Source organism: Eptatretus burgeri, chromosome 7 (assembly GCF_056783735.1).
Source record: "Eptatretus burgeri isolate ZD-2024b chromosome 7, Ebu_testis_v1, whole genome shotgun sequence".
Taxonomy (NCBI): domain Eukaryota; kingdom Metazoa; phylum Chordata; class Myxini; order Myxiniformes; family Myxinidae; genus Eptatretus; species Eptatretus burgeri.
Window position 1 is genome coordinate 88,393,769 of NC_140967.1, and position 27,500 is coordinate 88,421,268.

The window sequence follows — 27,500 nt, forward strand, 5'->3', positions numbered from 1 at the left end:
CGGAAGGGGTATGGTGGTGGTTGGAGAAGTGTAATGTCAGAAGGGGTATGGTGGTGGTTGGAGGAGTGTAATATAGGAAGGGGGTATGGTGGTGGTTGGAGGAGTGTAATGTTGGAAGGGGTATGGTGGTGGTTGGAGGAGTGTAATATAGGAAGGGGTATGGTGGTTGGAGGAGTGTAATGTCGGAAAGGGTATGGTGGTGGTTGGAAGAGTGTCATGTTGGAAGGGGTATGGTGGTGGTTGGAGGAGTGTAATGTCGGAAGGGGTATGGTGGTGGTTGGAGGAGTGTAATGTTGGAAGGGGTATGGTGGTGGTTGGAGGAGTGTAATATAGGAAGGGGTATGGTGGTGGTTGAAGGAGTGTAATGTCGGAAAGGGTATGGTGGTGGTTGGAGGAGTGTAATGTTGGAAGGGGTATGGTGGTGGTTGGAGGAGTGTAATATAGGAAGGGGTATGGTGGTGGTTGGAGGAGTGTAATGTCGGAAAGGGTATGGTGGTGGTTGGAAGAGTGTCATGTTGGAAGGGGTATGGTGGTGGTTGGAAGAGTGTCATGTTGGAAGGGGTATGGTGGTGGTTGGAGGAGTGTAATGTCGGAAGGGGTATGGTGGTGGTTGGAGGAGTGTAATGTTGGAAGGGGTATGGTGGTGGTTGGAGGAGTGTAATATATGAAGGGGTATGGTGGTGGTTGGAGGAGTGTAATGTCGGAAAGGGTATGGTGGTGGTTGGAAGAGTGTAATGTTGGAAGGGGTATGGTGGTGGTTGGAGGAGTGTAATATAGGAAGGGGTATGGTGGTGGTTGGAGGAGTGTAATGTCGGAAAGGGTATGGTGGTGGTTGGAAGAGTGTCATGTTGGAAGGGGTATGGTGGTGGTTGGAGGAGTGTAATGTCGGAAGGGGTATGGTGGTGGTTGGAAGAGTGTAATGTTGGAAGGGGTATGGTGGTGGTTGGAGGAGTGTAATACAGGAAGGGGTATGGTGGTGGTTGGAGGAGTGTAATGTCGGAAAGGGTATGGTGGTGGTTGGAGGAGTGTAATGTTGGAAGGGGTATGGTGGTGGTTGGAGGAGTGTAATATAGGAAGGGGTATGGTGGTGGTTGGAGGAGTGTAATGTCGGAAAGGGTATGGTGGTGGTTGGAAGAGTGTAATGTTGGAAGGGGTATGGTGGTGGTTGGAGGAGTGTAATATAGGAAGGGGTATGGTGGTGGTTGGAAGAGTGTCATGTTGGAAGGGGTATGGTGGTGGTTGGAAGAGTGTCATGTTGGAAGGGGTATGGTGGTGGTTGGAGGTGTGTAAGATTGGAAGGGGGATGGTGGTGGTTGGAGGAGTGTAATGTTGGAAGGGGTATGGTGGTGGTTGGAGGAGTGTAATGTTGGAAGGGGTATGGTGGTGGTTGGAGGAGTGTAATATAGGAAGGGGTATGGTGGTGGTTGGAGGAGTGTAATGTCGGAAAGGGTATGGTGGTGGCTGGAGGAGTGTAATATAGGAAGGGGTATGGTGGTGGTCGGCGGAGTGTAATGTCGCAAAGGGTATGGTGGCGGTTGGAAGAGTGTAATGATGGAAGGGGTATGGTGGTGGTTGGAGGAGTGTAATATAGGAAGGGGTATGGTGGTGGTTGGAGGAGTGTAATGTTGGAAGGGGTATGGTGGTGGTTGGAAGAGTGTCATGTTGGAAGGGGTATGGTGGTGGTTGGAGGAGTGTAATATAGGAAGGGGTATGGTGGTGGTTGGAGGAGTGTAATGTCGGAAAGGGTATGGTGGTGGTTGGAAGAGTGACATGTTGGAAGGGGTATGGTGGTGGCTGGAGGAGTGTAATGTCGGAAGGGGTATGGTGGTGGTTTGAAGAGTGTAATGTTGGAAGGGGTATGGTGGTGGTTGGAGGAGTGTAATATAGGAAGGGGTATGGTGGTGGTTGGAAGAGTGTAATGTTGGAAGGGGTATGGTGGTGGTTGGAGGAGTGTAATATAGGAAGGGGTATGGTGGTGGTTGGAGGAGTGTAATGTCGGAAAGGGTATGGTGGTGGTTGGAAGAGTGTAATGTTGGAAGGGGTATGGTGGTGGTTGGAGGAGTGTAATATAGGAAGGGGTATGGTGGTGGTTGGAGGAGTGTAATGTCGGAAAGGGTATGGTGGTGGTTGGAAGAGTGTCATGTTGGAAGGGGTATGGTGGTGGTTGGAAGAGTGTCATGTTGGAAGGGGTATGGTGGTGGTTGGAGGAGTGTAATGTCGGAAAGGGTATGGTGGTGGTTGGAGGAGTGTAATGTTGGAAGGGGTATGGTGGTGGTTGGAGGAGTGTAATATAGGAAGGGGCATGGAGGTGGTTGGAGGAGTGTAATGTCGGAAGGGGTATGGTGGTGGTTGGAGGAGTGTAATGTCGGAAGGGGTATGGTGGTGGTTGGAGGAGTGTAATGTTGGAAGGGGTATGGTGGTGGTTGGAGGAGTGTAATGTTGGAAGGGGTATGGTGGTGGTTGGAGGAGTGTAATATAGGAAGGGGTATGGTGGTGGTTGGAGGAGTGTAATGTCGGAAAGGGTATGGTGGTGGTTGGAGGAGTGTAATGTTGGAAGGGGTATGGTGGTGGTTGGAGGAGTGTAATGTCGGAAAGGGTATGGTGGTGGTTGGAAGAGTGTCATGTTGGAAGGGGTATGGTGGTGGTTGGAAGAGTGTCATGTTGGAAGGCGTATGGTGGTGGTTGGAAGAGTGTAATGTCGGAAAGGGTATGGTGGTGGTTGGAGGAGTGTAATGTTGGAAGGGGTATGGTGGTGGTTGGAGGAGTGTAATGTTGGAAGGGGTATGGTGGTGGTTGGAGGAGTGTAATATAGTAAGGGGTATGGTGGTGGTTGGAGGAGTGTAATGTCGGAAAGGGTATGGTGGTGGTTGGAGGAGTGTAATATAGGAAGGGGTATGGTGGTGGTTGGAGGAGTGTAATGTCGGAAAGGGTATGGTGGTGGTTGGAAGAGTGTAATGTTGGAAGGGGTATGGTGGTGGTTGGAGGAGTGTAATATAGGAAGGGGTATGGTGGTGGTTGGAGGAGTGTAATGTCGGAAAGGGTATGGTGGTGGTTGGAAGACTGTCATGTTGGAAGGGGTATGGTGGTGGTTGGAGGAGTGTAATGTCGGAAGGGGTATGGTGGTGGTTGGAAGAGTGTAATGTTGGAAGGGGTATGGTGGTGGTTGGAGGAGTGTAATGTCGGAAGGGGTATGGTGGTGGTTGGAAGAGTGTAATGTTGGAAGGGGTATGGTGGTGGTTGGAGGAGTGTAATATAGGAAGGGGTATGGTGGTGGTTGGAGGAGTGTAATGTCGGAAAGGGTATGGTGGTGGTTGGAGGAGTGTAATGTTGGAAGGGGTATGGTGGTGGTTGGAGGAGTGTAATATAGGAAGGGGTATGGTGGTGGTTGGAGGAGTGTAATGTTGGAAGGGGTATGGTGGTGGTTGGAGGAGTGTAATGTCGGAAGGGGTATGGTGGTGGTTGGAAGAGTGTAATGTTGGAAGGGGTATGGTGGTGGTTGGAGGAGTGTAATATAGGAAGGGGTATGGTGGTGGTTGGAGGAGTGTAATGTCGGAAGGGGTATGGTGGTGGTTGGAAGAGTGTAATGTTGGAAGGGGTATGGTGGTGGTTGGAGGAGTGTAATATAGGAAGGGGTATGGTGGTGGTTGGAGGAGTGTAATGTCGGAAAGGGTATGGTGGTGGTTGGAAGAGTTTCATGTTGGAAGGGGTATGGTGGTGGTTGGAAGAGTGTAATGTCGGAAGGGGTATGGTGGTGGTTGGAAGAGTGTAATGTTGGAAGGGGTATGGTGGTGGTTGGAGGAGTGTAATGTCGGAAAGGGTATGGTGGTGGTTGGAAGAGTGTCATGTTGGAAGGGGTATGGTGGTGGTTGGAGGAGTGTAATGTCGGAAGGGGTATGGTGGTGGTTGGAAGAGTGTAATGTTGGAAGGGGTATGGTGGTGGTTGGAGGAGTGTAATATAGGAAGGGGTATGGTGGTGGTTGGAGGAGTGTAATGTCGGAAAGGGTATAGTGGTGGTTGGAGGAGTGTAATGTTGGAAGGGGTATGGTGGTGGTTGGAGGAGTGTAATATAGGAAGGGGTATGGTGGTGGTTGGAGGAGTGTAATGTCGGAAAGGGTATGGTGGTGGTTGGAAGAGTGTAATGTTGGAAGGGGTATGGTGGTGGTTGGAGGAGTGTAATATAGGAAGGGGTATGGTGGTGGTTGGAGGAGTGTAATGTCGGAAAGGGTATGGTGGTGGTTGGAAGAGTGTCATGTTGGAAGGGGTATGGTGGTGGTTGGAGGAGTGTAATATAGGAAGGGGTATGGTGGTGGTTGGAGGAGTGTAATGTCGGAAAGGGTATGGTGGTGGTTGGAAGAGTGTCATGTTGGAAGGGGTATGGTGGTGGTTGGAAGAGTGTCATGTTGGAAGGGGTATGGTGGTGGTTGGAGGAGTGTAATGTCGGAAAGGGTACGTTGGTGGTTGGAAGAGTGTAATGTCGGAAGGGGTATAGTGGTGGTTGGAGGAGTGTAATATAGGAAGGGGTATGGTGGTGGTTGGAGGAGTGTAATGTCGGAAAGGGTATGGTGGTGGTTGGAAGACTGTCATGTTGGAAGGGGTATGGTGGTGGTTGGAGGAGTGTAATATAGGAAGGGGTATGGTGGTGGTTGGAGGAGTGTAATATAGGGAGGGGTATGGTGGTGGTTGGAGGAGTGTAATATAGGAAGGGCAGGGGGGAGTGTCAAAAATTCCACCATATTGCAGATGCCATTTGGCACGTCTCAGAATTCCAAAGCAGAAACTTGAGCTTGGGTTTTTGTTGTTGTTTCGTATACAGCCTGTGCCTGCTGGTTGCATCATTGCCTGGAAGCACTGCTGTGCTGCTGATGCAGTACCCTTGTTATTAGTAAGCTGGTACTCATTTTGCTAACGTCAGAAAGATGACAGGCTGAATCAACCCACCTGGTGTTATTTCAACAGTCAAAGGGGCTCCAACTCAAGACCCTAAGGTCTTAAGCAAACCACTTTAACCGTTAAGCCAACACCAGGCTTTGTTGGGTTGCATGAAGATGACTTCCCCCCTATGCAAGTGAACGTGAATAAGAAGATTCTCTTTTACAACCAAATCATAAACTTTAGTCATGAAAACATTTATTTGCTTCCCCACCCATGATTCGAGTCGTTTCCGAGCGGTGTCCAAGCTGGTAAAGTAACTCGCATGGAACCCGAAATGTTGGTGATACTTGATCGAACAAAGTGCACAACACCCTGATAGGCTCTGGGTTTCCTAACCCCACTATGTTACCGGAACCAGGCGACTGCGCCACCCATAGTAAACATCTTCCAGCTTCATCAGTAGATCAACCCAAGACAAAGCCTTCCTGAATACTTGATATTGCAGATTACAGGCCACAATAGGATAATCAAGTGCAATTGCGTGCAACAAACATTTAAAAAAAAAAAAAAATCTTTTCAAAACCACAACAAATGGGAAGAGCTAAGCCAACATCTTTCAAAAATTAAACAATCACAAAAGCAAGACGTCACAATGAGCGTAACATGCGACACGTTTGCACCGGGGTGTTGGCATCCATCCTACGCAACAAGTTTCTTTGCACAGAGCAACCCAGGACGTCTCAGTTAATTTGTATTTATTTACTCATTTTGATTTTATAGTCTTGCGTTTAATTACCGCTGTGTAGCAACCATACTGACACAATCTGTTATTATTTACACAACTCACCAGATTTTCCTGGGGAGAAGTTCTTCAGCGAAGGTCGTTCCACGATGAAGAACATGGAGCCAACGACAAAGACTTTGTACAGAATCGCATTGTGGTTGATGAAACTCTGAGCCACGCACGGTGGCTTCACATCCACAAGCCCATCCTCGTTGAAGATTATGGCCATCTGAAAAGACAGGCCAAACCACCAAGGCAGAGTTAGCATGGGAGTACACCTGTTGAAGAGTCACCGCCACCATGATGGCTCCTGTCACCACTCCTGGGTGCCTGGGAAGTTATCAAAGAGCCATTTCATCTTGCTCTTACAACATACGTTGAGAATGTTCCTGACAAGTGTGGCTCTTTTGCCAACAAAATCGAAAGATAAGCTTTTAACCGTAAATGGAAAACCGCTTTTGAAACATCTGCTGCGCTGACACAGGGTGGCCTAGAGGTATGCACACTCTCCTTTGAGCCGTCTCGCCTGGGTTTGGATGCTGGCCCAGCTCTAAATGACAAAACCTCGGTGTTCCGCAGGGAGGGCGATTCATCAAGGTGTGTGCCGTGCCTCGGATGGAAAATTAACCTGGATGTCCCATCTGCCAGGATGAAGATCCCACGGTATCCTCAGCAAAGAGTAGAAGAGCTATCGCTGGCACCCGAAACCGAATTTAAAAATTCCTGCTCTAACTTACAGGGGGAACTGCATCAGCGGCACAGCCGTGTCCCCTAAAAAGTGTGCTACCCACAGCCATGTGCTGCATCCAGAAAAAGAACAATCTGGTTTTGGTGCTTAATATGACTCGGCCTGGGTTGGGTACCGGTCCTGCTTTCAATCATGAACCGAACAGCTGTTTCTTCTTCTTCAAAAAGTTAAAGTTGAAAGACTATTTCTTTAAGTGTTCTGTCATTAACTTTTGAGCACACAAAGCATGACTGACAATCAATCTTTACAAAGCTTGCTCACTTCAGCGGAATCCTTGCTTGGGGCATATTGATGCAAGGACTTGGAAGGGGTACGTCTACAGCAGTGAGAACTTGCAAAGCACTATGCGTGGGGGTAAGGGGTTTGGGTGGGGGGGGAGGGTATCTACAAAGTACATAAGTAAAATGGTAGAAATTTAAATCGCCCCGACAACCATCATTTGAATCACTTCTCGCAGATGCTCAACACCAGATCACTCACCAGCTCCAAGATAATCACGTGCAATCATGAAATACTTGAATTGACCATTGTCACCAATTCACAGTTGGTAAATTGAGTGGATAACTTTTGAAAGATGATGTTGAAAGCAGAGATAAAATTATTATAATCAAGTTACTGTATCCTTGCACTTAAAAAAAACCTGAAAACGCAGGTGGAGGATAATGGCACTTATGTTGTAAGGCCAAAGGAAACCTTTACCCAAGTAAGAGAAATAGCTCTCAGTGGCACTGCCATGAACATCACTTGTACAGAATGAAGAGATGAAGGAAGTTTGAACAGCATTTTCACAGCACATGAGATACCACAATGTCCCACGTACGTTTGTTCATTGCGTCGTATTCCCTTAGTTCTATTGGGCTGGGTAAGAAGGTTTCACACGTGAACGGTACTTGAAGAGCTTGCGCAGCCTTCCTATTCATTATATATTTGGACACACCACTTAAGGGCACAGAAAACATGCTCGAGTGAAAAACAACTTACCCACTAGAAACCACAAGGCCTTTGATCATCATACAGGTATAGTACGTTAGCACGGACATCAACAAGAGGAGACTGGATGTCCAAGAAGGCCGTCTGGTTTACACTTTAAAATGTTTCAATTTTCCATTCTGCACATGCAGTATCAAATATACAGCAGGTTGTATTCCCTGACATCATGTCGGAGATTCCGAGGGATTTTTCTACCTAGCTATGCAAAAAAAAAAAAAAAAATCAAGGTTTGGGACGCAAATCTAAATTTGATGATGTACAGGTAGTGGACAAAAAAATAGAAACACAAATGTAAAGTGACTTATTCAGGCTTTGGAACACCACGTACGGCCAGTGCGGCCTGTATGGACCCATAGAGTCCACCAGCGGCTGGAATTCTGCAGGAGAGATGCGGCACCATTCTTCCGCAAGAAAGTCAATCAACTCACACCTGTTTGAAGGAGGTGGAAAACTCTGTCTCAGGCTTCGTTCCAGAATATTCCATAAATGCTCGATTGGGTTCAGATCTGGTGACTGAGAAGGCCAAGATCTATGGATAACATCAGTGTCATGCTCATCAAACCATTGGGCGACCACATGTGCTCTGTGGATGGGGGGCATTGGGAGGGGGTCTCCTCTTGCAGCCATGTGAGCCATAATTATAGGCAACCAAACCTGTGCAGCATTTTTATACATGACCCGAAGCATTCTGGGATGTTATTTGCTGAATTAACAAATGGGCCACACCTGTGTGGAAACCGTTGCTTGGTATCGCTCATTTACCCAGGTGTTTCCCATTTTTGGTCCACTACCTGTAGTTCAAAAAAAAAAGGTAAAAATACATTAAACAAAAGTAGTTTAGCAGGATAATCTATAAAGGTATGCACACTCGTCTCTGAGTTGTCTAGCTTGGGTTCAAATGTTGACACAGATATAAACTGTCATCCTGGTGTTTCACAGGCAGGGGATTCGTCGATGTGTGTGCCGTCCCTCGGATGGACGTTAAACTGGGAGTCGCGTCTGCTCGCATTAGTCGATGAACATTAAACACCCTACAGTGTCTTTAGCAAAAAGGAGACGAGTTATCTCCAGCACCATGAACAAATTATAAATTTCTGCCCAAATCAGCTTCGTCAAACATTGGGCCTGGCCAGCTGGTTCTTGAAAGACTTGGGCTAAATACTTCTCACGGCTGACTCCACAAGGTAGGAATAATAGGGGCAGTTGAAGAAATGGTAGTAGTAAGAGATTGAAATTTTTAAAAGCCTATTTTCATGAATTTTTTTTTTAATATGTATAAGATTTGATCATTGATTCACTGAACATCTTTATATGAAAGAAAAAACAATAAAGCAAGACATATTCCGTGAATTGTGCAATAAATCTTAGCTGGAGGTAAATGTGTTCTGCTTTGTGGGTCTAACCTGCATCATGCGTTGGCTGTTTATTTTCTCAAAATTAATTAGCCCGTCCCCCGCATAGTGGAAGATGGGGTTTTGCAATCACTTCTGTGTGTCTGTGTGTCCGTCTGGGCCGTAACTTTTTTTTACCATTTGAGATTTTGTCATCAAATTTTCAACAAAGCTTTATTTCGAGAATATAGAGAAGATAAATTATTAATTTTGGTAAAATAATTTTCGGTATTATTATTATTATTATTGCTCGACCCTTTTTTGGCTTCTTTTTTTTTTTGCTCGATTAGTTTTAACATTTGTTTTCTCCGCAACCACTCGTTCGAGTGATACAATTTTCAGGGTAGGAGCGACCCCATCCTCCCCACCATGGAAAATATTTTAATTGTAATTGTGACATCATAGGTCATGTGATATAGCAGCTACCTCGGATTAAATGCAAAAAAATTAAAGCATTACATCTCTGAAACCGCTGATCGGAAAAAATTGAAACCTGCCACATCTCATTCTACTCCCAATGGGGGAATAAAGGATTACAAGGATGACATCATCGGTGAAGTGAGAGACGAGCCATAAATGTTTTAATTGAAATCCTTGTTTACCATTGAGATTCAGTGTGTTTGTCCAGGCCGTAACAATTTTTACCAATTGACCTTTTGTCATCAAATCTTCAACAAACCATTATTATGAGAGAATGTGGAGAACGCCATTTAATAAAATGTCCAATCTTATTTTCGTTTTCATCAAGTTTAGTTTGAGTACGACATGGACGTGGACATGGACAGGCTTTGTATTTGCAGATGCTTTCTAGTTTTTTTAGTAATCACATTTTTAATTTGTCTGATTGTGTTACAATTTGGTCTTTGTATGAATGTGCGCATGTTCAGATAATTGTAATGTTTTCATTGATAAAACATTTTGAATTGGTGTGCCCAATGAACCCATCATACACAAATAATGCAATTTGGTGTCTGTCTGTCTGTCGGACCATGATACATTCGATCGTTACATAACGAATCTCAACCAAACTTGCCAGGGGGGACTAAGGGTTGTAGTGACTTAACTTGCCCCTCTGCCCAAGGTGGATTTCCCCTTGGCCAAACTCTGTGTTAAAGTCTATAAATAGCTCAGTGGGGAATTTCATGGGGCGCACATACCGGAAGTAAAAATGATTATAACCACAAACTATTCTGTCAATTCTTTCCAAGGTATGATTGCCTTTTTTAACAGTCACTACTATTGTTTAACATGAAACTGAAAGAAATTTGGAGGAAACCCGATGTCCTGGAGGCATTCTATGCTTATTGCATTCCCCACAGACTAACGGATCTGAGCCGTCTCAAATTACTAGGCCTCTAGCTAAGGTGCTCAAATAAGTCTGTATGTATGAATGATGTATCCCATTGCCTATCCAATTTTTCCAGCCATAAGATTTTGTGGACTGCACATAAATTGTTTATAACATATTGTTGTGGGCCGGGGGTCGGTGGCGAGAACGACCACTAGGTGGGGAAAGCTTGCGCCGTCTCCCACCAAACTCCCCGGAATTGTATGCCGTCACTTGGATAACTCCACGAGCCGACAGGTCGTCTAACCGACCGTGGTCGCCAATATTTCAACCGCGTGGCGTAGGGTTATTTTGCCTAGATCCATTGTACCAAAGTAACCACGCGGTCTCGCTACCGGGGATCCACGCCCTCGGAACGCCTGGCCGAACCGGATTCACTCTTCCGGCAGCGGTAAAATTACACCTTCCGACTACCACTCTGCCACCCACCTTGCCGGCTCAGATGCAGTCGAGCAAGCCTGCCCAGGACGTCCCGGCTACAATTATCCGATTACCGGGGATAAAACCCCACCTAAACTCAAATCCGAACCATGCTGGACCAATTCAAGAAAGGAAGGAAATGAATTGGGGACGTTTCTAGCAAGTTTTATTTACAGTAAAAGACAAAGGCAAGACTTAACGCGAATATGGAAGCAGTATTTACAATGTTCCAAAAACATTTATTCAGTTCTACTTAAAGACGGGCCCACACGCAGACACACACACAAATGAAAAGAAACCCACAGTTCTTTATTGGACCCTCGCAGCCGAGGAGAGAGACAAGCTGGGGGTCAGAGTTCAGATGGGTACCTGGCCGTCGGAGAAAAGGGGTACTCCGTGCTGCAGAACCTGACAATGGTCACTGGTTTGGTCCCCAGTCGCACGTGTGGGACTCGAGGTTCGTGGCGGAGCTCGGGTGGTGAATGGCCGGGGTCCACGGAGGGGGGTCAGGGTCGCTCTTTCCTTCCTTGTAGAGGGCCAGCAGAGACATGTTCGCCGCCTCAACGACCTTCTGCTCAACCCTCGTGACAGTCCTCGTAACAACCTTCGTAACCCCTTCGTAACAGCAAGAACCCTTTGGTGACAGCAAAAACCCACCAAAACTCTCCGCTCTCAGAGAGTGCTCGGAGATTTATCGACCTCCCTCAATGGGGAGGGGCCTTTGGTGAAACACACCTCACTGTCCGCCTTTGATTGGATAGGGTACTTCGGCCCACCCTTCCGGGGCGGGGCCTCGGCCCCTGCCGGGAAACCCCAGCCACTCTTCCACGCAGGTTCATACTTGACGAGCAACAGTATCAATGTTGCAAAGGTCGTCGTGAAAGAGTTACAACGTTTGTGGGAACCGAGAAACCGGAACCGCGAGATCTTACCTTGGCACGTCAGGGTGCGAGAAGGCAGCTGGTTGGTGGTGGATCATGATGGGCCGAGGGGTCATGCAGATGGGATGGTTGTTAGATGTAATAACCTAACTAAAAGAAATCGCAACACACGCCTTTGATTCTCCCACTAGACAAAAGGAAGGGGATCTAACTACACACATTCTTAACGACATAACTTACTTTTGGGACATCTGTATGTTGAATGCAAATGGTTTCCAGATCCGTAACACTATCTTGGGACCTAATGTCATTTTTCCCGGCCAAGGCTTCAAGTGTGATGTGTGACATTGCCCCTGACATCCCTTCGGCCCAATTGTGACCTTTACTCGATGTATAACCCCATTTGTAACACACACTGGGACCCTCATGTAACGCATATGAAAATGGCGGACATGTACATTGTACATACACATGACCTTCCTCTGCCTACCCCCCTGGCCATTCCCATGAGAAGCGGGTGTTTCTGGTGAAGTAAAAGCTGGATGAACGACTTTTATAATCTCAGGAAAACTAAAGCAACACAACAACAACAACGCTCTCAGTGCACCTTTCTGAAGTGCCTTGGCACGTTGAACATGCATACAGTATTATGGAAACAAAAATGTGGGGGGAGTGGTGGAAGGAAGACTATGTAGAAACAACAAACAAAATAGTTATTTGAGAAAAGAAAGGATAAGAAAGAAAAGTGAGGGATTATGGATTTGGAGAGAAGAGGAGAAAGGGGGATTGGATGGGGGTCGTATGGGGACCACTGCAGAGAGTGGAAAGGTTTAAAAAATTCCACATTTCTTTCATATTGTTACAGAAATGGCTCCTTGGGATTAAGATTGTGTAGCTAAGAATTACGAAGTCCTTCTCAAAAGTAATGGGACTGATTTCACAGAAATTTTATTCCAAAAAAATTGAAATCACAGCTTGTCTCCTTCAAAATAGTTTCCCTCCAGTCTCACACACTTGGCCATCCTCTTCTTCCACGCTTCGATGCCCCCCCCGGAAGGCTTCTTCTGGAATCCTCCGGAGCTCCGTCGTCACGGCCCTTTTGATGGCCTCCACATCAGGAAATCGGGTCCCCTTGATCACCCCCTTTAGCTTGGGGAATAGGAAAAAATCACAAGGAGCCAAGTATGGCGAATACGGGGGTTGCTCCAGAGTTGGCACGTTCCTCTCCACCAGAAACTGTCGGATGCTCAGGGCACTGTGAGCAGGGGCATCGTCATGGTGGAGCACCCAGGCGTTGTTCTCCCACAGATCCCTCCTCTTGTCCCGGACTGATCTCATGAGGCGCCGGAGGATCTCCTTGTACACGTATTGATTCTCTGTTTGACCTTGTGGTAGAAACTCGAAGTGGACGATGCCCTTGATTTCAAAAAAAACACGATGAGCATCACCTTGACCTTCAACTTCGACATCCTTGCTTTCTTTGGTTTTGGTGATGCCAGACTTTTCCATTGACGACTCTGCCATTTGATCTCAATCGTATTCCAATATCCATGAGTCATCACCAGTAATGACTCTCCCGAGAAGATCTGGATCGTCCTCAAGGCGCTCGATAATGTCTTGACAGACAGTGACTCTTGTCACTTTGCTGTTTCTGGTCCTCGGACAACAGCTTGGGGACCATATTTTCGCACACCTTGCGCATTTAGAGATTTTCAGTGATGATGCTCCAGACAGTGTCCTTGTTGATGGAAAGTTCCTCAGCAGTCATCCGCACCTCGAGTCGACGATCTGCGCGCACCATCTGCTTCACACGCTCGATGTTGTCCGCCGTTCTGCTCGTTGAAGGTCTTCCAGACCATGGATCGTCTTCAACCTCCTCCCGTCCCTCTTTGAACCTCTTGTGCCATTCAAGTGCACGTGTACGTGACATCGTTTCTTCCCCGTAGACTTGCTGCAGCATTGCAAATGATTCGGAAGGTGTTTTGCCAAGCTTGGCAAGAAACTTCAGATTGGCTCTCTGCTCACGGCTCATAGCGCGACGACTTAGACCAGACAACGTGTAAAGCACGACCTCTAAAAAAAATCACACAATGAGCGCAGTCAACCATCACCAATCATATATATTGCTGGAATGTTGCGAAAGACTGTGATGCAACCCATTCATTCAAGTTGTGTAAGTGGAGCACACAGCAGGCTCAGTCCCGTTACTTTTTAGAAGGACCTCGTACCATAAAATATCAAGTATACAGTGCACTTTTTTCATGCTGGGAAATCTTGAAAGTCAGGGGCGTGCCTTATAAACAGGTCTGAGGAATTAGGGAAAAAAAATTCCTTTAGGTAATCTGATCCCTGCTTCAAATCCATCAGCACATGTTGAATACTTGCACTTCACAGGGCACTTGTAAATACAAATGCAATCATAAGGAAGCAGGCTTGATGTACATGTCAGAAATTCATATCATGTAATCACAGTTGTCAATCATAATATACAGTCCGTCTTTAGATAAGGTATGGTAATCAGGATAAATAGTGAACCATGATAATGTCACAATGATGGTGATGATGAAGATGATGATGTATGACGTGGATTATGAGAATGACTCATCCACGTCGACAAAACTCAGTAAAAGATGGATGAATTGATGAAATCAGTTGTGTGACAAAAGGAAATACGACTAGGTGTACGGATGTGAGGATGATCCGGAAAATGCGTCCATATTTTTAAGCGGTGAAGCTGCTTCAATATTTGGTTATGTCCGTCCATCTGTCCATTGCAAAAGAACCAAGAAGAGTCCATTACAAGAAGAAGAACCCAATAGTTTTTGTTGCTGTTGAGTTTTTCTTGTGTTGTTTAGTTTTCAAACTGAACCGCTTCCTTCGGACATTGTTGTAATTTTTATTTTCCGTCAAGAAAGGGTTAAAAATAGGGGTGTGCCTTATTCTCAAAACTTGATGGTAGTTATTCCCTTAGTAGTTTTACGAGCATAAGAGTGAGATAATTTAATTGTGATAAGGGATTATACGTTGATATTTATATCAACAGCTATTGTCTTCCCTCCCTAATGTTTGTCTAAAACTGCTTCTCTTTGGAAACCCTTTTTAATGCTCTATCCTTTGTAATCCGTCTTATATGTGCTTTATAGGGGAATTTGGCCTTGCAACACCGATGAGGCATGAGTTGTGGTGCAAATGCATGACCCTGGAACTTTTTGAGTCAAGAGGTTCAGAGGAGGGATTTCCTCATGATATACTGCCAAATCACTAATCGGTCTGGGGCAGACAGGACGGGGCAAAATCACAAGGCAGAGAGTCCTGGGTGACCATATAAGGCCCGTGTACCCACCCATATAAGTCCGGTTGTCCAGAGGTAACATTACAGTCTGGTGGAAATCCAATCCAGTGCATGCAGCAAGGAGAGCCAAGCTGCTTTTTCCATCTCTCGCTTGCATGAGAACGGGGACGTTCATCAGTGTGGCATGCGCTGAATCCTATGATCGGGCTGTGGAGCCATTGACCCTTTAAAAGAACCTCACGTTGCCCATACAGCCCGTAGCTGGTACCTCCGTCTTGTTCTTGAGCTCGTCCATCGACTGTGGTGTGCTTGAGGGCACATTGAGGATTAGTTTACTTAAGACGCTTCCGTCCGTAAGAAACTCGGGAAATGTATTTCGGCATTGGTGAATAAGTTTGTATATAAAGTTTGCGTGTTCCTTGTTCATTCACCCTCTCCTCTTTCTTGAATGTACACATTAAAGTACTGGGTCTCATTTGAGTTTTTCGAGTCACCATGATCGAAAACCAGTAGAGGCTTGTAAGTTCTATAAAGGACAGATTTGGTGGAACGATTAGTGGTCAAGTCCAACCCCCTCCCCTATCGAGCACGACAAACCACTCTAGGTCTGCATTTTGAGTGGCTCGGTGAGAGGAGGAATCCGATATGTCACTCAATCGACCTCGGACAAACCAAATTGAGCTCGGCAAAGGTGTGATTCGGCCCTCGATCCTGCTCGGTGCGTCTGGGCCGATTGGCCGATGTGACTGCCGAAACAATATGTAAAATGACTTAAAAAAGTAATGTTTATCATCATACTTAGCTTAAATATGGATTTGGGAGGGAGAGTGGGGAGTTTTATGTATTATTTTTCAGAGTGAACCCAAGAGGGTCTTTCCGAATAGGGTGTCACATCAAAATGAAATTATTCTTTGTTATGTCATGTGCCACGACACACAACAAGAGCAGAAGATAAAATACTCCAATGAGACGAGACATAAATTTGCATAAAGGTAATAGTCCTGCATCACAAAATGGGCTGATAGTATAGCTCGGAGACATCATATGAGTTGGCTTTGAAATGTCTCGTCTGTGATTCCCAACTTGACTATAAACTAGTGGATCGGTGCTTCACAGACAGGGCATTGTATCAAAGAGTGAAACATCCTTCCGGGTGGACATCGAAAACCTCACCATCTTTTAAAAATAGTCGGCCATTGTGTGTCGGTACCCAGGCCAAATTCAGAATTCCCACCTGATTAGCCCTGAGAAAGCAAGGACAAATCACCCCCTCGAAGACTTTTTCAGCAATACCAATGCTTTGGAAGGGGATATTATGGTTATGGGATGGGATGAATGAATAGATCACAACAGTTACAACAAGAATTGATATTTCATAATGGCAGGAGAGTATCAAAACACAAACATTTTAACTTAGTGACTGTCTTGACATGCCTCGCACATGAAGCGTTGTACCGCATTCGTTAAGAGTATGGGAATTTTGTTGGTTCTGGGACTATCCCATTTCCCCCATTGACTTTAATGTTAACTCAGGGAAAAACTATTTGACCCTGTCAATAAAAAGGAGTCAATTTTTTTTTTTTCTTACAAACAGATCTCCGGCACCAACTTCTCCTTCTCCTCCCCCCACCTCTTCCACTCATCCTGCACCAGCTTCTCTGCATTAAATTGTTTCTGGGACCAAGCTCTTCCATGAACCTTGACTACGCATCAAAAACTACCCACCCACCACTCACCCCTGACCACCCACCCTACCCTCCACCCTCTTTCTCTTACTCTTACGTATTTCTACCCCCATTTGAATAGAGATTCCTTCTCTTTATATGCCGACCTATAGATAAACTCTGGAAGAGTATATACAGCGAAACAAGAACCTGTTTACCCTTCCTCCTTCTTTCTTTGTGGTTTATGCCCTTTGTGAAAAATAACTCCAGAAGCAAAATCCTTGGCACTTGCTTGTGGAGTTGACAATCCTGCCAAAAAAAAAAGAAAAGAAGACTTCTAAAGCCATGTCAGCCGAGTGATGCTGTAGATTGTGGTGTAGCAGTTGACACTGAAATAGGCAGTGGGTGGTTCTGGTCTTTTCAGACTACAACTGAGCCGGTTTTCCCATTTAATGTTTATAGTTATCATCTCAGCTCAAACAGAGGTATTTTTGAGAGATTCTGGGGCTTATCGCATTTTGGTTGGAAAACGTGTGCGTAAACCCAGAAGAGGTCCAAGGCCTTCCCTCCCAACTATAGCACGTGGAAGGTGGAAAAGTACCAGCACCACATTGTTCAACATTCTTCTGGAAAGATCCATGCCCCTCCTTACTCTCAATTCTATCTAAACCATGGAGGAGGAGGAGGAGGAGGAGGAGGAGGAGGAGGAGGAGTGTTCGACAAAACTCCTGTATCTGCTGTGATGGTGATTTTTTGAAGAAATGCCAACAGACAGGTGAGCGTTTTGTATATAAGTATATCTATGTGCAATTACTTAATTTTACTCAAAAAGCTATGGAGTACCTCAATTAATCATTTCACATATTAATTATTTTCCTTGATCATCACAGCGTGTTTGAAATCTCAAACTCGATCATGGATGACTCGCTATCATGGGACGATTATGACTTTGAGTCAAAACATATGTTCTATACCATAGATTCTTAACCTGGTGGTCGTTTGGGGTTTTTCCGGGGGTCCTGAAGGGGTCATAAATAACATCAATTTGTTGAGGACTATTTCAAACGAAAAGAAGCCGCACTCAAGGGTTCCCGCATCGATTCGACGGGTCACTGCGCTCGTCAAAATGAAGCAGCGCTGTTGGCTTCATACCGGATTGCTTATCAAACCGCACAGACTAAGAAAACTCACACCATCGGTGAAGAGCTTATCAAGCCATGCCTTCTCGAAGCAGAGAAGTTGGTGCTGGGAGAACAGCAGTCAAACAAGTTCAGGCACATTTCCCTTTCGAATGACACTGTCAAAAGTCGAATCTTCTCGGATATGAGTAATGATCTTCTGCTGCAAGTAGTTAGCACTGTGAAGAGCAGTCCAGTGTATTCACTGCAACTGGACGAGTCAACAGATGTTGCCTCATGTTCCCAACTGCTAGTCTACGTTCGTTACCTCGACAGAAAAAGCCATGAAAGAGGAGTACCTGTTCTCAGAGCCATTGGCCACTACCACTCGGGGAGAAGATGTATTCAGAATGCTGGAAGCCTTCCTCATCAAACGTGAGCTTGGCTGGGAACGACTTGTCAGGCTGTGTACAGATGGGGCACCTTCCATGGTCGGATGCAGATCCGGCTTCAAAGCTTTCGTGAAGGATGTCACTCCCCATGTCTCCTTCACCCACTGCATGATACATCACCATGTTTTAGCAATGAAGACTCTCCCTCCTGGTCTTTGAGAAGTGCTTTCAGATTTGGTGAAGATTGTGAACCACATTCGAGGGAGCGCAACAAACTCAAGAATCTTCAGAGCGATGTGTGAAGAAATGGGCGCCGATTTCACTGTTCTGATATTCCACAGAGGTGTGCTGGCTTTCACGTGGTAAAGTTCTCAATCGTGTGATTGAACTTCGAGAGGAAATAGCGCTGTTCTTGGATAAAGGGCGTACCGAGAAGGAGAATCAGCTTCATGAAAAGATGCAGGATGAACTGTTCGTGATGAAGGTTGCTTACTTGGCTGACTTCTTCGCCGAGGTGAATTCCTTGAACCTGTCACTTCAAGGAAACCTCCCAGTGCTACACACAGCTGGTGACAAAGTGGCAGCGTTCAGGAGGAAGATTCACCTTTACCAGAGAAAAGGCCAGGACTGTGACACGACTATCTTCACTGAGATGACGACTCTCCTGGATGCTACGCCAGATGCTGAATGCCACTTCCACGAGGAGATTTCAACCCACCTTCTGGCAATTAGTGAAGCCATCGAATGTTACTTCCCCAGACTGGAAGACCGCTCTCATGATGAGTGGATCATCCGACCCTTTTCCGTTCCGTTGTTGCCATCAGCGATACTGACGTGGCTGCGAAGGTTGAATTTTACCGAATTTGTGAAGATGCGCAGCTCAAGAGTGACTTCATGGAACAAGAGCTTGCCAGGTTTTGGCTGAAAGTGAAGGACTGTCCTGTTCTTTCGAAAAGGGCCCTGACCATATTGGTCCAGTCCTCCTCAACCAATTGCTGTGAGGCTGGATTCTCAACCATGGTAACTCTGAAAACGAAGGCACGCAATAGGCTTATGATCGACGCTGACATGAGGTGCTGCCTGTTGAGCATTCGTCCTCGTTTTGATCGCCTGATGGCTGCGAAGCAATTTCAGCCATCCCATTGATTGAGTATTGGCAGACATGCTTTAATAAATCCGCTGTTTTTTTTTCAATTTTTGTTTCGGGGGTCACGGTACTGACCAATAATGTCTGATGGGGTCGTGGGGCCAAAAAGGTTAAGAACCACTGTTCTATACTGATGTATATTTCGAACTGGAACAAGTGGATTCAGCAATCGACCGTGTTGAGGTAAAGTTTCATTTATTTTTTAAATATAATGCTATCCAAACGACTCTGTTGTATGAAGATGAAGTAATGTATATCCTTATTTTCACAGCAAACCCTTGCAGAATTCATTAACGAAAAGGAAATTCTTCCCAAAACTAGGAGTGAGTTGATCTATTTATTTGAGGACATTTTGAATGACTCTAACGCTGGTGAAACTGGATGCAATCTGCTTTTAACATTCATGTCCGAGGTTTCGGACACACTCGAAGAACTGCCATCTGACAGGTAATTTAATTAGTTTAATTTAATTTAATTAGTAATATTCAAAACTATCATGTGGTCGTGGAGAGGGGGGGCTATTAAATGATGAATATTAATATTCCATTAATATTCATCATGGGTTTGGGGTCAGAATTCTGCTCATAAAAAGCAACTTGTGTGTATTTCCAGCTCGAAAAAGACATTCAAACAGGCTTCAGTGGTTAAAGATTCCCTCCCCAGAGCCGATGAATGGTGAGAGCTTTGTATATAAGTACAATATGTATATATATATATATATATATATATATATATATATATATATATATATATATATATATATATATATATATACGTATATACAGTAATCCCCCGCTATATCGCGGTTCACCTATCGCGCACCCGGTTCATCGCGGGTTTTCCCTTGGAACCTAACTAATTTTTTTCTGCGGATTCCCCCGGTATATCGCGGTAATAATATATGAAATATAAATTATTTAAGCAATAAATTATAACGCGAGGTGCTCAACCAGTCACACAACGCACGAGACAAAGTTTCGCTTGTGAACTTCGAATATTTTCTACGTTTTTTCTCCAAGCCCTACGATGCCGCCCAAACGCCCTGCACCTTCTAAAGCTTCTGACAAGGAACCGAAGCGCCAGAGGAAGGTCCTGATGCTCCAGGAGAAGGTTAAGTGCTCAATATATGCTTCGGGAAGGAAAGAGGTTTGCCGCGGTTGGACGAGCACAGCCAAACCGACCAGACCAGACAAGTCGATCTCGGGCACCTCGAACCCGATCATTGCCAAGCCGACCAGACCAGACGAGTCGATCTCCGGCACCTCGAACCCGATCATTGCCAAGCCGACCAGACCAGACGAGTCGATCTCCGGCACCTCGAACCCGATCATTACCAAGCCGACCAGACCAGATGAGTCGATCTCAGGCACCTCGAACCCGATCATTGCCAAGCCGACGAGACCAGACTAGTCGATCTCCGGCACCTCAAACTCGATCATTGCCAAGCCGACCAGACGAGTCGATTTTTTTGGGAGGCATCCATTCATCGCAGATTTTCACTTCTCGGGGGGGGGGGGGGGTTTGGAACGTAACCCCCGCAATAAACGGGGGATGACTGTACGTGTGTGTGTGTGTGTGTGTGTGTGTGTGTGTGTGTGTGTGTGTGTGTGTGTGTGTGTGTGTGTGTGTGTGTGTGTGTGTGTACGTGTGTAATTACTTGGTTATCCTGGTCGGTTTGCCATTGCACCTAAAATTAATTAAATATTTTTCCTTCCTTGTTTTTAAGAAAACTCAGCATTGGAAGCGGATTGCTTTCAGGATCTTGTATTCACGCCAATGTTTCACACAAATTTACCTCCTCCCATTGATGGTATCACCCAGCATGTTCATTGATGGTATCACCCAGCATGTTCAGAAACCCAGCATGTTCAGAAACCCAGCATGTTGACTACATTCCAGAGAAGAATATTGGTGCAATTGGTGCTTTTGCAACACTTAACTGGCTCCAAATTTGTGAGCTGAGTTCCCCCTGAAGCATACTCTACCAACACACACTACCACTGGATCCACTCAATGTATCAATTACACAATATTTGAAGTTGCTAATGTGGTCAGAATTTATAAATTTCAGTTGCTAATGTGGTCAGAATGAAAGTAGGGAGTTTAAAATTGAGATTACAACTTTGATGAGCATGTCCTCTATATTTATCAATAAGATGACAATGGTCTCTAACTTTTGGTTCTTTCCTGATTACATATTGACAAAGATAACAAACATTGGAGTTCTTAAACTCTTCTTCCTCATATTGTGTTAATTTCATTGGTTTTTAGTTTTTTGCATACTTCTGTTAGTTGAATACAATGTTTTTGTAATCGTTTTACAAACTCTTGAGGGGGATCTTCTTCTCTGTACATTTCTAATTTATTAGATTGGTCTCCAACAGATGATTTGATAGAATAACAGAATCTACAAGGAGTATGCTTTTGATATGGCCTGGTGTAGGATTGATTTGGATTTGGAGAAGTAGTGTCTATCTTTCGAGAATGCTTTCAAAGTCAGTATATATCACAAATGGATGCTTTATGGATTTCTTTATATCATTGAAATCTACCACTGAATCCACTTTTGGTATATTGACTACAGTTGACTTGTGGTTTGAGCAAAATATTGAATGATGTTCCAATCTTTCTATTGTGTGAAAGAAGTTGAGACTTCGCTTACAGGAATATGTCTTATTAGTTTGATTGTATACTTGAGAAGCAGTCAGTCTTGATAAATTTTTGATGTAAGCATAATGTGAATTTTCCTCCAAACTATAGTACAGAAGGTCAATGTGTGTTTCATCATTTTTATCGTTATTTGAAATTTTTAATATTCAAACTTCGTTTGTATCTTTTAGTCCATATACATTAACAGAGAGATTGTTCATTTTCTCAAAGTTAGAGATATCGTTTAACTTCATTGGAAATTCTTATCCTTTAACATTTAAAGTATTTTCATATATTCATAATGCCATATTCATTCCGGTTTCCATGGTGGGGGGTGTAAGTGAGCAAGAACAGCCCAGAATAAGCATTTGTTGTCATTGTTTTGAACATTTACAACTGCTTTTTAAAGTTTTATTACTCTTGGCAAGTCAATACAGGAAGAAGTTTTAAGAGGATCTGATTTCAAGATGTGTATATCTAAGAAAATGATTTTCCTAATGTTAAATCCACTTCCTTCTGTGTTATCATCAACATCTTTTTCATACCTCTGAAGTTTATCATAAACATTACAATCTTGGAAACCTTGAAATGAAGAAATGAAATCAGGGTTTGTTCTCATATAAGGTGCTTCTTCTTTCAACTCGTTTCTTTCATTGTCTACTTTGTCAAATTATTTTACTCCCATATATAATTTAATGGTTTTAAATTCCCTCAGGCTCTTGTTAATTAAAGTTTCAACAGCCAAACTGACTTTCACAATTGTTTCAGCTACCGATTTTGGTTCTCACTGTTTAAACCAAAAAATTCTTATTTTTATATGATCTTTAAATGCCCCATCAGTTTTTTCAAGAACAAGCACGGCTGTATCTTGTGAGTTTTTTTGTGTTTGCATAATTGAAGATGTCTCTTATAACTACATTTTAACAAGTCCTTTGAGCATATATCACAATGTTGTTGTTCTTGCTCTGCTGGTTTGATTCGTAGAAATATATTGAATGTGTGTTTGCATGATTGTAAATGTTTGTTGTAATATTTGTAGTCCTTATTGCAAACATTGCAATGAGTTATATTCACCATATTTATATAACAAAAAACATGATTTTCCAGGATATATATATATATATATATATATATATATATATATATATATATATATATATATATATATATATATATATATATATATATATATATATATATATACACTTCTGTGTTTAAAATAAAATTTTCTGAGTGAAATCTCATTGATTTATAGATACTTTTGTCATAAAAATGTAATCTTGGTGAAATATCTTACTGATCACTTAGAAGATTTATTTTAAGCACAAAAGTATATATAATCAGCAAGAGATGATTTTTCTCAGATCTATTTTTGCATAAAATTTTTGTTTTTAAAATAAAATCTTCACGGTGAAATCTCTTGCCAATTTATACATGAGGTTTTTGTGTTTAAAATAAAATTTTGTTCGTATTTCAAAATGAATTCAAAAAGGATACCAATAAATATTTGTTGGGTTTATAAATAGCCAGGCTTATAACTTTCATGACCATCCAGAATGTTGATAAATCATATGGTGGGGTTTGGTTGTTGGGCTAAATATCTTTGTTGAGTTGAGACAAAATGATAAAGCTCCCTGAGCGTTCTACTCTGAGCTCCTCCTGAACCACATATCATTTTAAAATTCTCGTAAATTATTTTTCCATTGTTTTCTTGACATCCATTAAATCTTTTTAAACCTCAGTCTGTGTGCTTTATTTACGGTTGTCTTGGTTATGCCTTTGATGATACTGTCCACATTCATTATGTTTCCCATTTAAATACCAAGGTTGTGATTTTCTCCACTCTTTGGTTTGGTTTTTGCTTGACTCTATATTTTTCCAGAGTTTTGAGGTCATTTATGTAGAAGTAATTTTGCTTAAACTGATTTTTTTAATGGACGAGATATCTGAAATAGTTTTAAATCTAAAGTTTTCCAGCACAAGGGAGTGTTATTCATAGGTAGGGATATAAAGAGAAGGCATCCCTGTCCAAATGGGGGTATAAATGGGTAAGAGAAAGGGGGTGGAGGGTGGGTGGTTAGGGGTGAGGGGTGGGGGGTAAAATAAAATGGGGGTAAAAAAAAAAGGTTTTGATGCATAGTTGAGGCTCATGGAAGAGCTTGGTCCCAGAAACAATTGAATGCAGAGAAGCTAGTGCAGGATGAGAAAAAAGCATTGACTCCTTTTTTATTGACAGGGTCAAATAGTTTTTCCCTGAGTTAACATTCAAGTCAATGGGGGAATGGGATAGTCCCAGAATCCAACAAAATTCCTCGACTGATAAGGATGAGCAGCAAGTATTCGCACATGGGTTTTCTGAGATGGTTATCCAAACACACACCTGTGCACATTGAAATTTGATTCATACCTCGTGTGAATTTGAGCCATGGGCGACGACGTTTTTGCAAACTGCAAAGACAATAAAAAGCCAGAAAGTACATCAGATTTCAGCAGCAATGCTTGCTTTGCCTGGACGGCAAAAGACATTTCGAAAACCTGATTCATGGTTACATTTTTTAAGTTTTTGGAAAATCAATAATGTACATTCATGCAAATTTGAACCCCACCAATGCACCAATACCTTTGAAACATCCAGCTGTCAATATCCACTCACAACAAAATATGTAAAAACTAATGCAACTCATTTCATCAATCACATCAAATGTCACAACAGCCACCAAAAATGCATACATGATACAGAATGCTCACATTCGAAAGTGATGATATAATGACTCGATGAAACCGTTCTAAAGTTAAACCACTCTGACAACAGCAGGACACCAAGAAAGTGCAAGATAGAAGAGAGTATAAATCATTCCTCCAAAATGTGACACCAACCAAAGGGAAAGGTGATGCAGTTGTTGTTAAGGCGTCTAATTATTTCATCTCGGTTGGTTGTCCTTAGTTCCACAAATGGCGGTATGTTGATAATTCCATCTGCAGTGACAAGAGTTAAAAGCACACGTTATGCATTATGAGCTGGAGGTGAATTTTCTGGGTATATATTTAATATAATACTAGCAAAGAGTTTGTCCTTGTGGGCGAGAGGAAGAGGAAGCAGGACTCCGAATACATGTTTACTTTGGCGTCGCCGTAAAACACACAAACAAACATCTTCCCTCTCAGGAATAGTGTGGGGTAATTGGTTAAGGGCTAGAATTGCCGGGTAAAAGATACCGTAAGATAGGGGACAGATAGGGTTTCTGGATAGGTAAAAGAAACATATAGATGGGGATGATTGAAACAGTTAGCTTATGATTTTCCACATACATTTATGATGGTTCTATCCTGTTCATTTCTCATTATATTACTACGCCCCCTGTGGTGTTTAATAGCGGACATCAATGTGTCCCCCCACAGGGGGAAGACTCGAGAGAGAGCAGGTCCGAGCTGCTCCTATGGTTGGCAGTGAGTGCCCTGGAAGCAGTGGGGGAAAGAGAGTGGCACTATTATATGAGGAAGAAGCCTGGTGTTGGCTCAGTGGTTAGGGTGGCGGCTTGGGATCCTAGGGTCCTGAGTTCAAGCCCCGTTGGGCCACTGAATTAATACACCAGGGGGTTGACTCAGCCTGTCATCCTTCCGAGGTCGGCGAAATGAGTACCAGTTCAAGTGTGTGTACTGGTAGAGGGGCACTGCATCAGCGACACAGTCTCGCTTCAAGAAATGATAGCTACCCCGGCAGCTAAGCTGCCATACGACCACCACACCATATGTGGAAGAATTGTGTTATTCAGCCAGTGGCTCACCCAGATAGCTCAGATGGCAGAGCACTGGCACAGTTTGCCAGAGGACCTGGGTCCAATTCCTGGTCTCGGCCTGTAATTTTTTCCACGTATATTTATGATGGTTCTATCCTGTTCATTTCTCATTATTTATCTTTCTCTATATAATTTGCAAAGTGTCTGTTTGTGGGTTTGTTTGTGTTTTCCAGCAACATTCCAATTCCTACTTCCTTTATAAAAGGACAAGGATGGACTCCATAAGGATGAGCTCTTTATTAAAGGATAAGGATGGGCTCTGTAAGGAGGGGCTCGGTATCAAAGGATAAGGATGGGCTCTTTGTAAAAGAACAAGGATGGGCTCCACAAGGAAGGGCTCTTTATAAAAGGATAAGGATTGGCTCTGGAAGGACGGGCTCTTTATAAAAATATAAGGATGGGCTCTTGATTAAAATTAAAAACCGAGGTTTATCACGTAAAGGTCACCATTGTTGAGTGGTTAAAGTCGCTGACTCATAAGCTAGCGACAGTTCGGTCCCAAACAAAGCCAATTTAGACATTTCTTTCTTCTTGGGTGCAAAAATGTGTTATAAATCAACCGACATGGCTTGTAATATCTATCTATATGTATATAAATACAAGTTGCATGATTGTGTCTGAACGGGGTAAACATAACCACAGCACGTGTCATGCTGAATGATCTCTTGTTTAAGAGCTCTTGGGTCGAATCAGTGCATGCAGAGGTTTACCAATATACAAGTATACACACACACACACACGTATGTATGTATGTATGTATGTATGTATGTATGTATGTATGTATGTATGTATATATATATATACATATATATATATATATATATATATATATATATATATATATATATATATATATATATATATATATATACATGCGCAACAATATAAATGCAATTTTGAGTTACGTGCACTTTTGTTGTGCACACTGGTGGTGTATAGGCTCAGAGTCATTGGTTTGCACATCCACCAGAATTAAAATACAGTATATATAAAACCACAAATTATTCAGTCAATTCTGTCTAACATATTATTATTTACCGGGTGCTTACACCCTTCTACCAATTCCTTCTGTGATGCAAGATGGAACTTTCAAACAAAGGAAAGGACGCAACGAAACGGGGAACAGTTCGACAAGCACATTTATTCCACACTCAGACAAGGCAAGCACGTATTCACAGCCATACAGTAAGAATGCAATTTACAGTCAAAGCAATGAAAGTAGGAATTGCAACCGAATAAAGCAATGTTTATTTACATGCACTTAAACAGTTTCTACTTTACAAGACACGGCACCACAACACGCATTCACACAAAAGCAAAGGAAAGACTCCCTCAAAGGCAAGGGAGTCAGACTGGGCCCGTGGGCCTAATGCGCGTGGAACCTGGAGGAGCGGCCAGGTCCACGAGACCGAAGGGTCTTACCTGTGCCCTCGTGGCGCGATGGTGGGCAAGCCGCAATGTCAGCATAGCTGCGCCTGGCTTCGTGCCCCTGGCGTGGTTGGCGAGCTCTCTCCAGCGCTCCCCGTCTGCCTTTCCCGTCGGCTTCGAGCTCCGTCTCCCAACTCGACTGCCCCGCCGACACTGCAGACTTGACTTCTTCTGCCGACACTCTGCCACTGCCACTCCACTGCTCCCACTTGGTTCTCTGCCGACGTACTGCGCACCGACTTCCTGCTTGACTGCCAACACTGCTACTGCAACTCCGCTGCGCCCACTTGGTTTTCTGCCGACGTACTGCGCCCCTTTCTTCTTCCGTGAGCTCACGCTTATATAGCCCGGTGGATGGGCGTACAGTATATGTAAATTTCTGGATCAAAGCGGGTTCGGAGGCGGGGCTATGCCACCCGATGCTCAGTCATTGGATGGATAAAAAGGGGGCGTGAAGCCTTCCTGATCCGATTCTTGAGGCGAAAGGAACGCATTCACAACCCATGGCCCGGCGTGTGGTAGAAAGGTGGAGGTGGTGGGAGTTTGGTTGTTGGCGGGCGTCGTTTGAGAATGGTGGTG

The 27,500-nt window shown here is 43.9% G+C and overlaps 1 protein-coding gene across 3 annotated transcripts in view; it reads right to left on the reverse strand.

Annotated features, from left to right (window-relative positions):
* The window catches only part of ITPK1 (inositol-tetrakisphosphate 1-kinase), a 96,008-nt gene that overhangs the window by 15,862 nt on the left and 52,646 nt on the right, over positions 1–27,500 (reverse strand). For all 3 annotated transcript variants that reach the window (XM_085889497.1, XM_085889496.1, XM_085889495.1), the window contains 3 exons: positions 24,574–24,672; positions 24,104–24,144; positions 5,720–5,885 (listed from right to left, as the gene is read on the reverse strand). In XM_085889497.1, the coding sequence (XP_085745623.1) occupies positions 5,720–5,885; positions 24,104–24,144; positions 24,574–24,672 (306 nt within the window). The remainder of the gene's footprint in view (positions 1–5,719; positions 5,886–24,103; positions 24,145–24,573; positions 24,673–27,500) is intronic.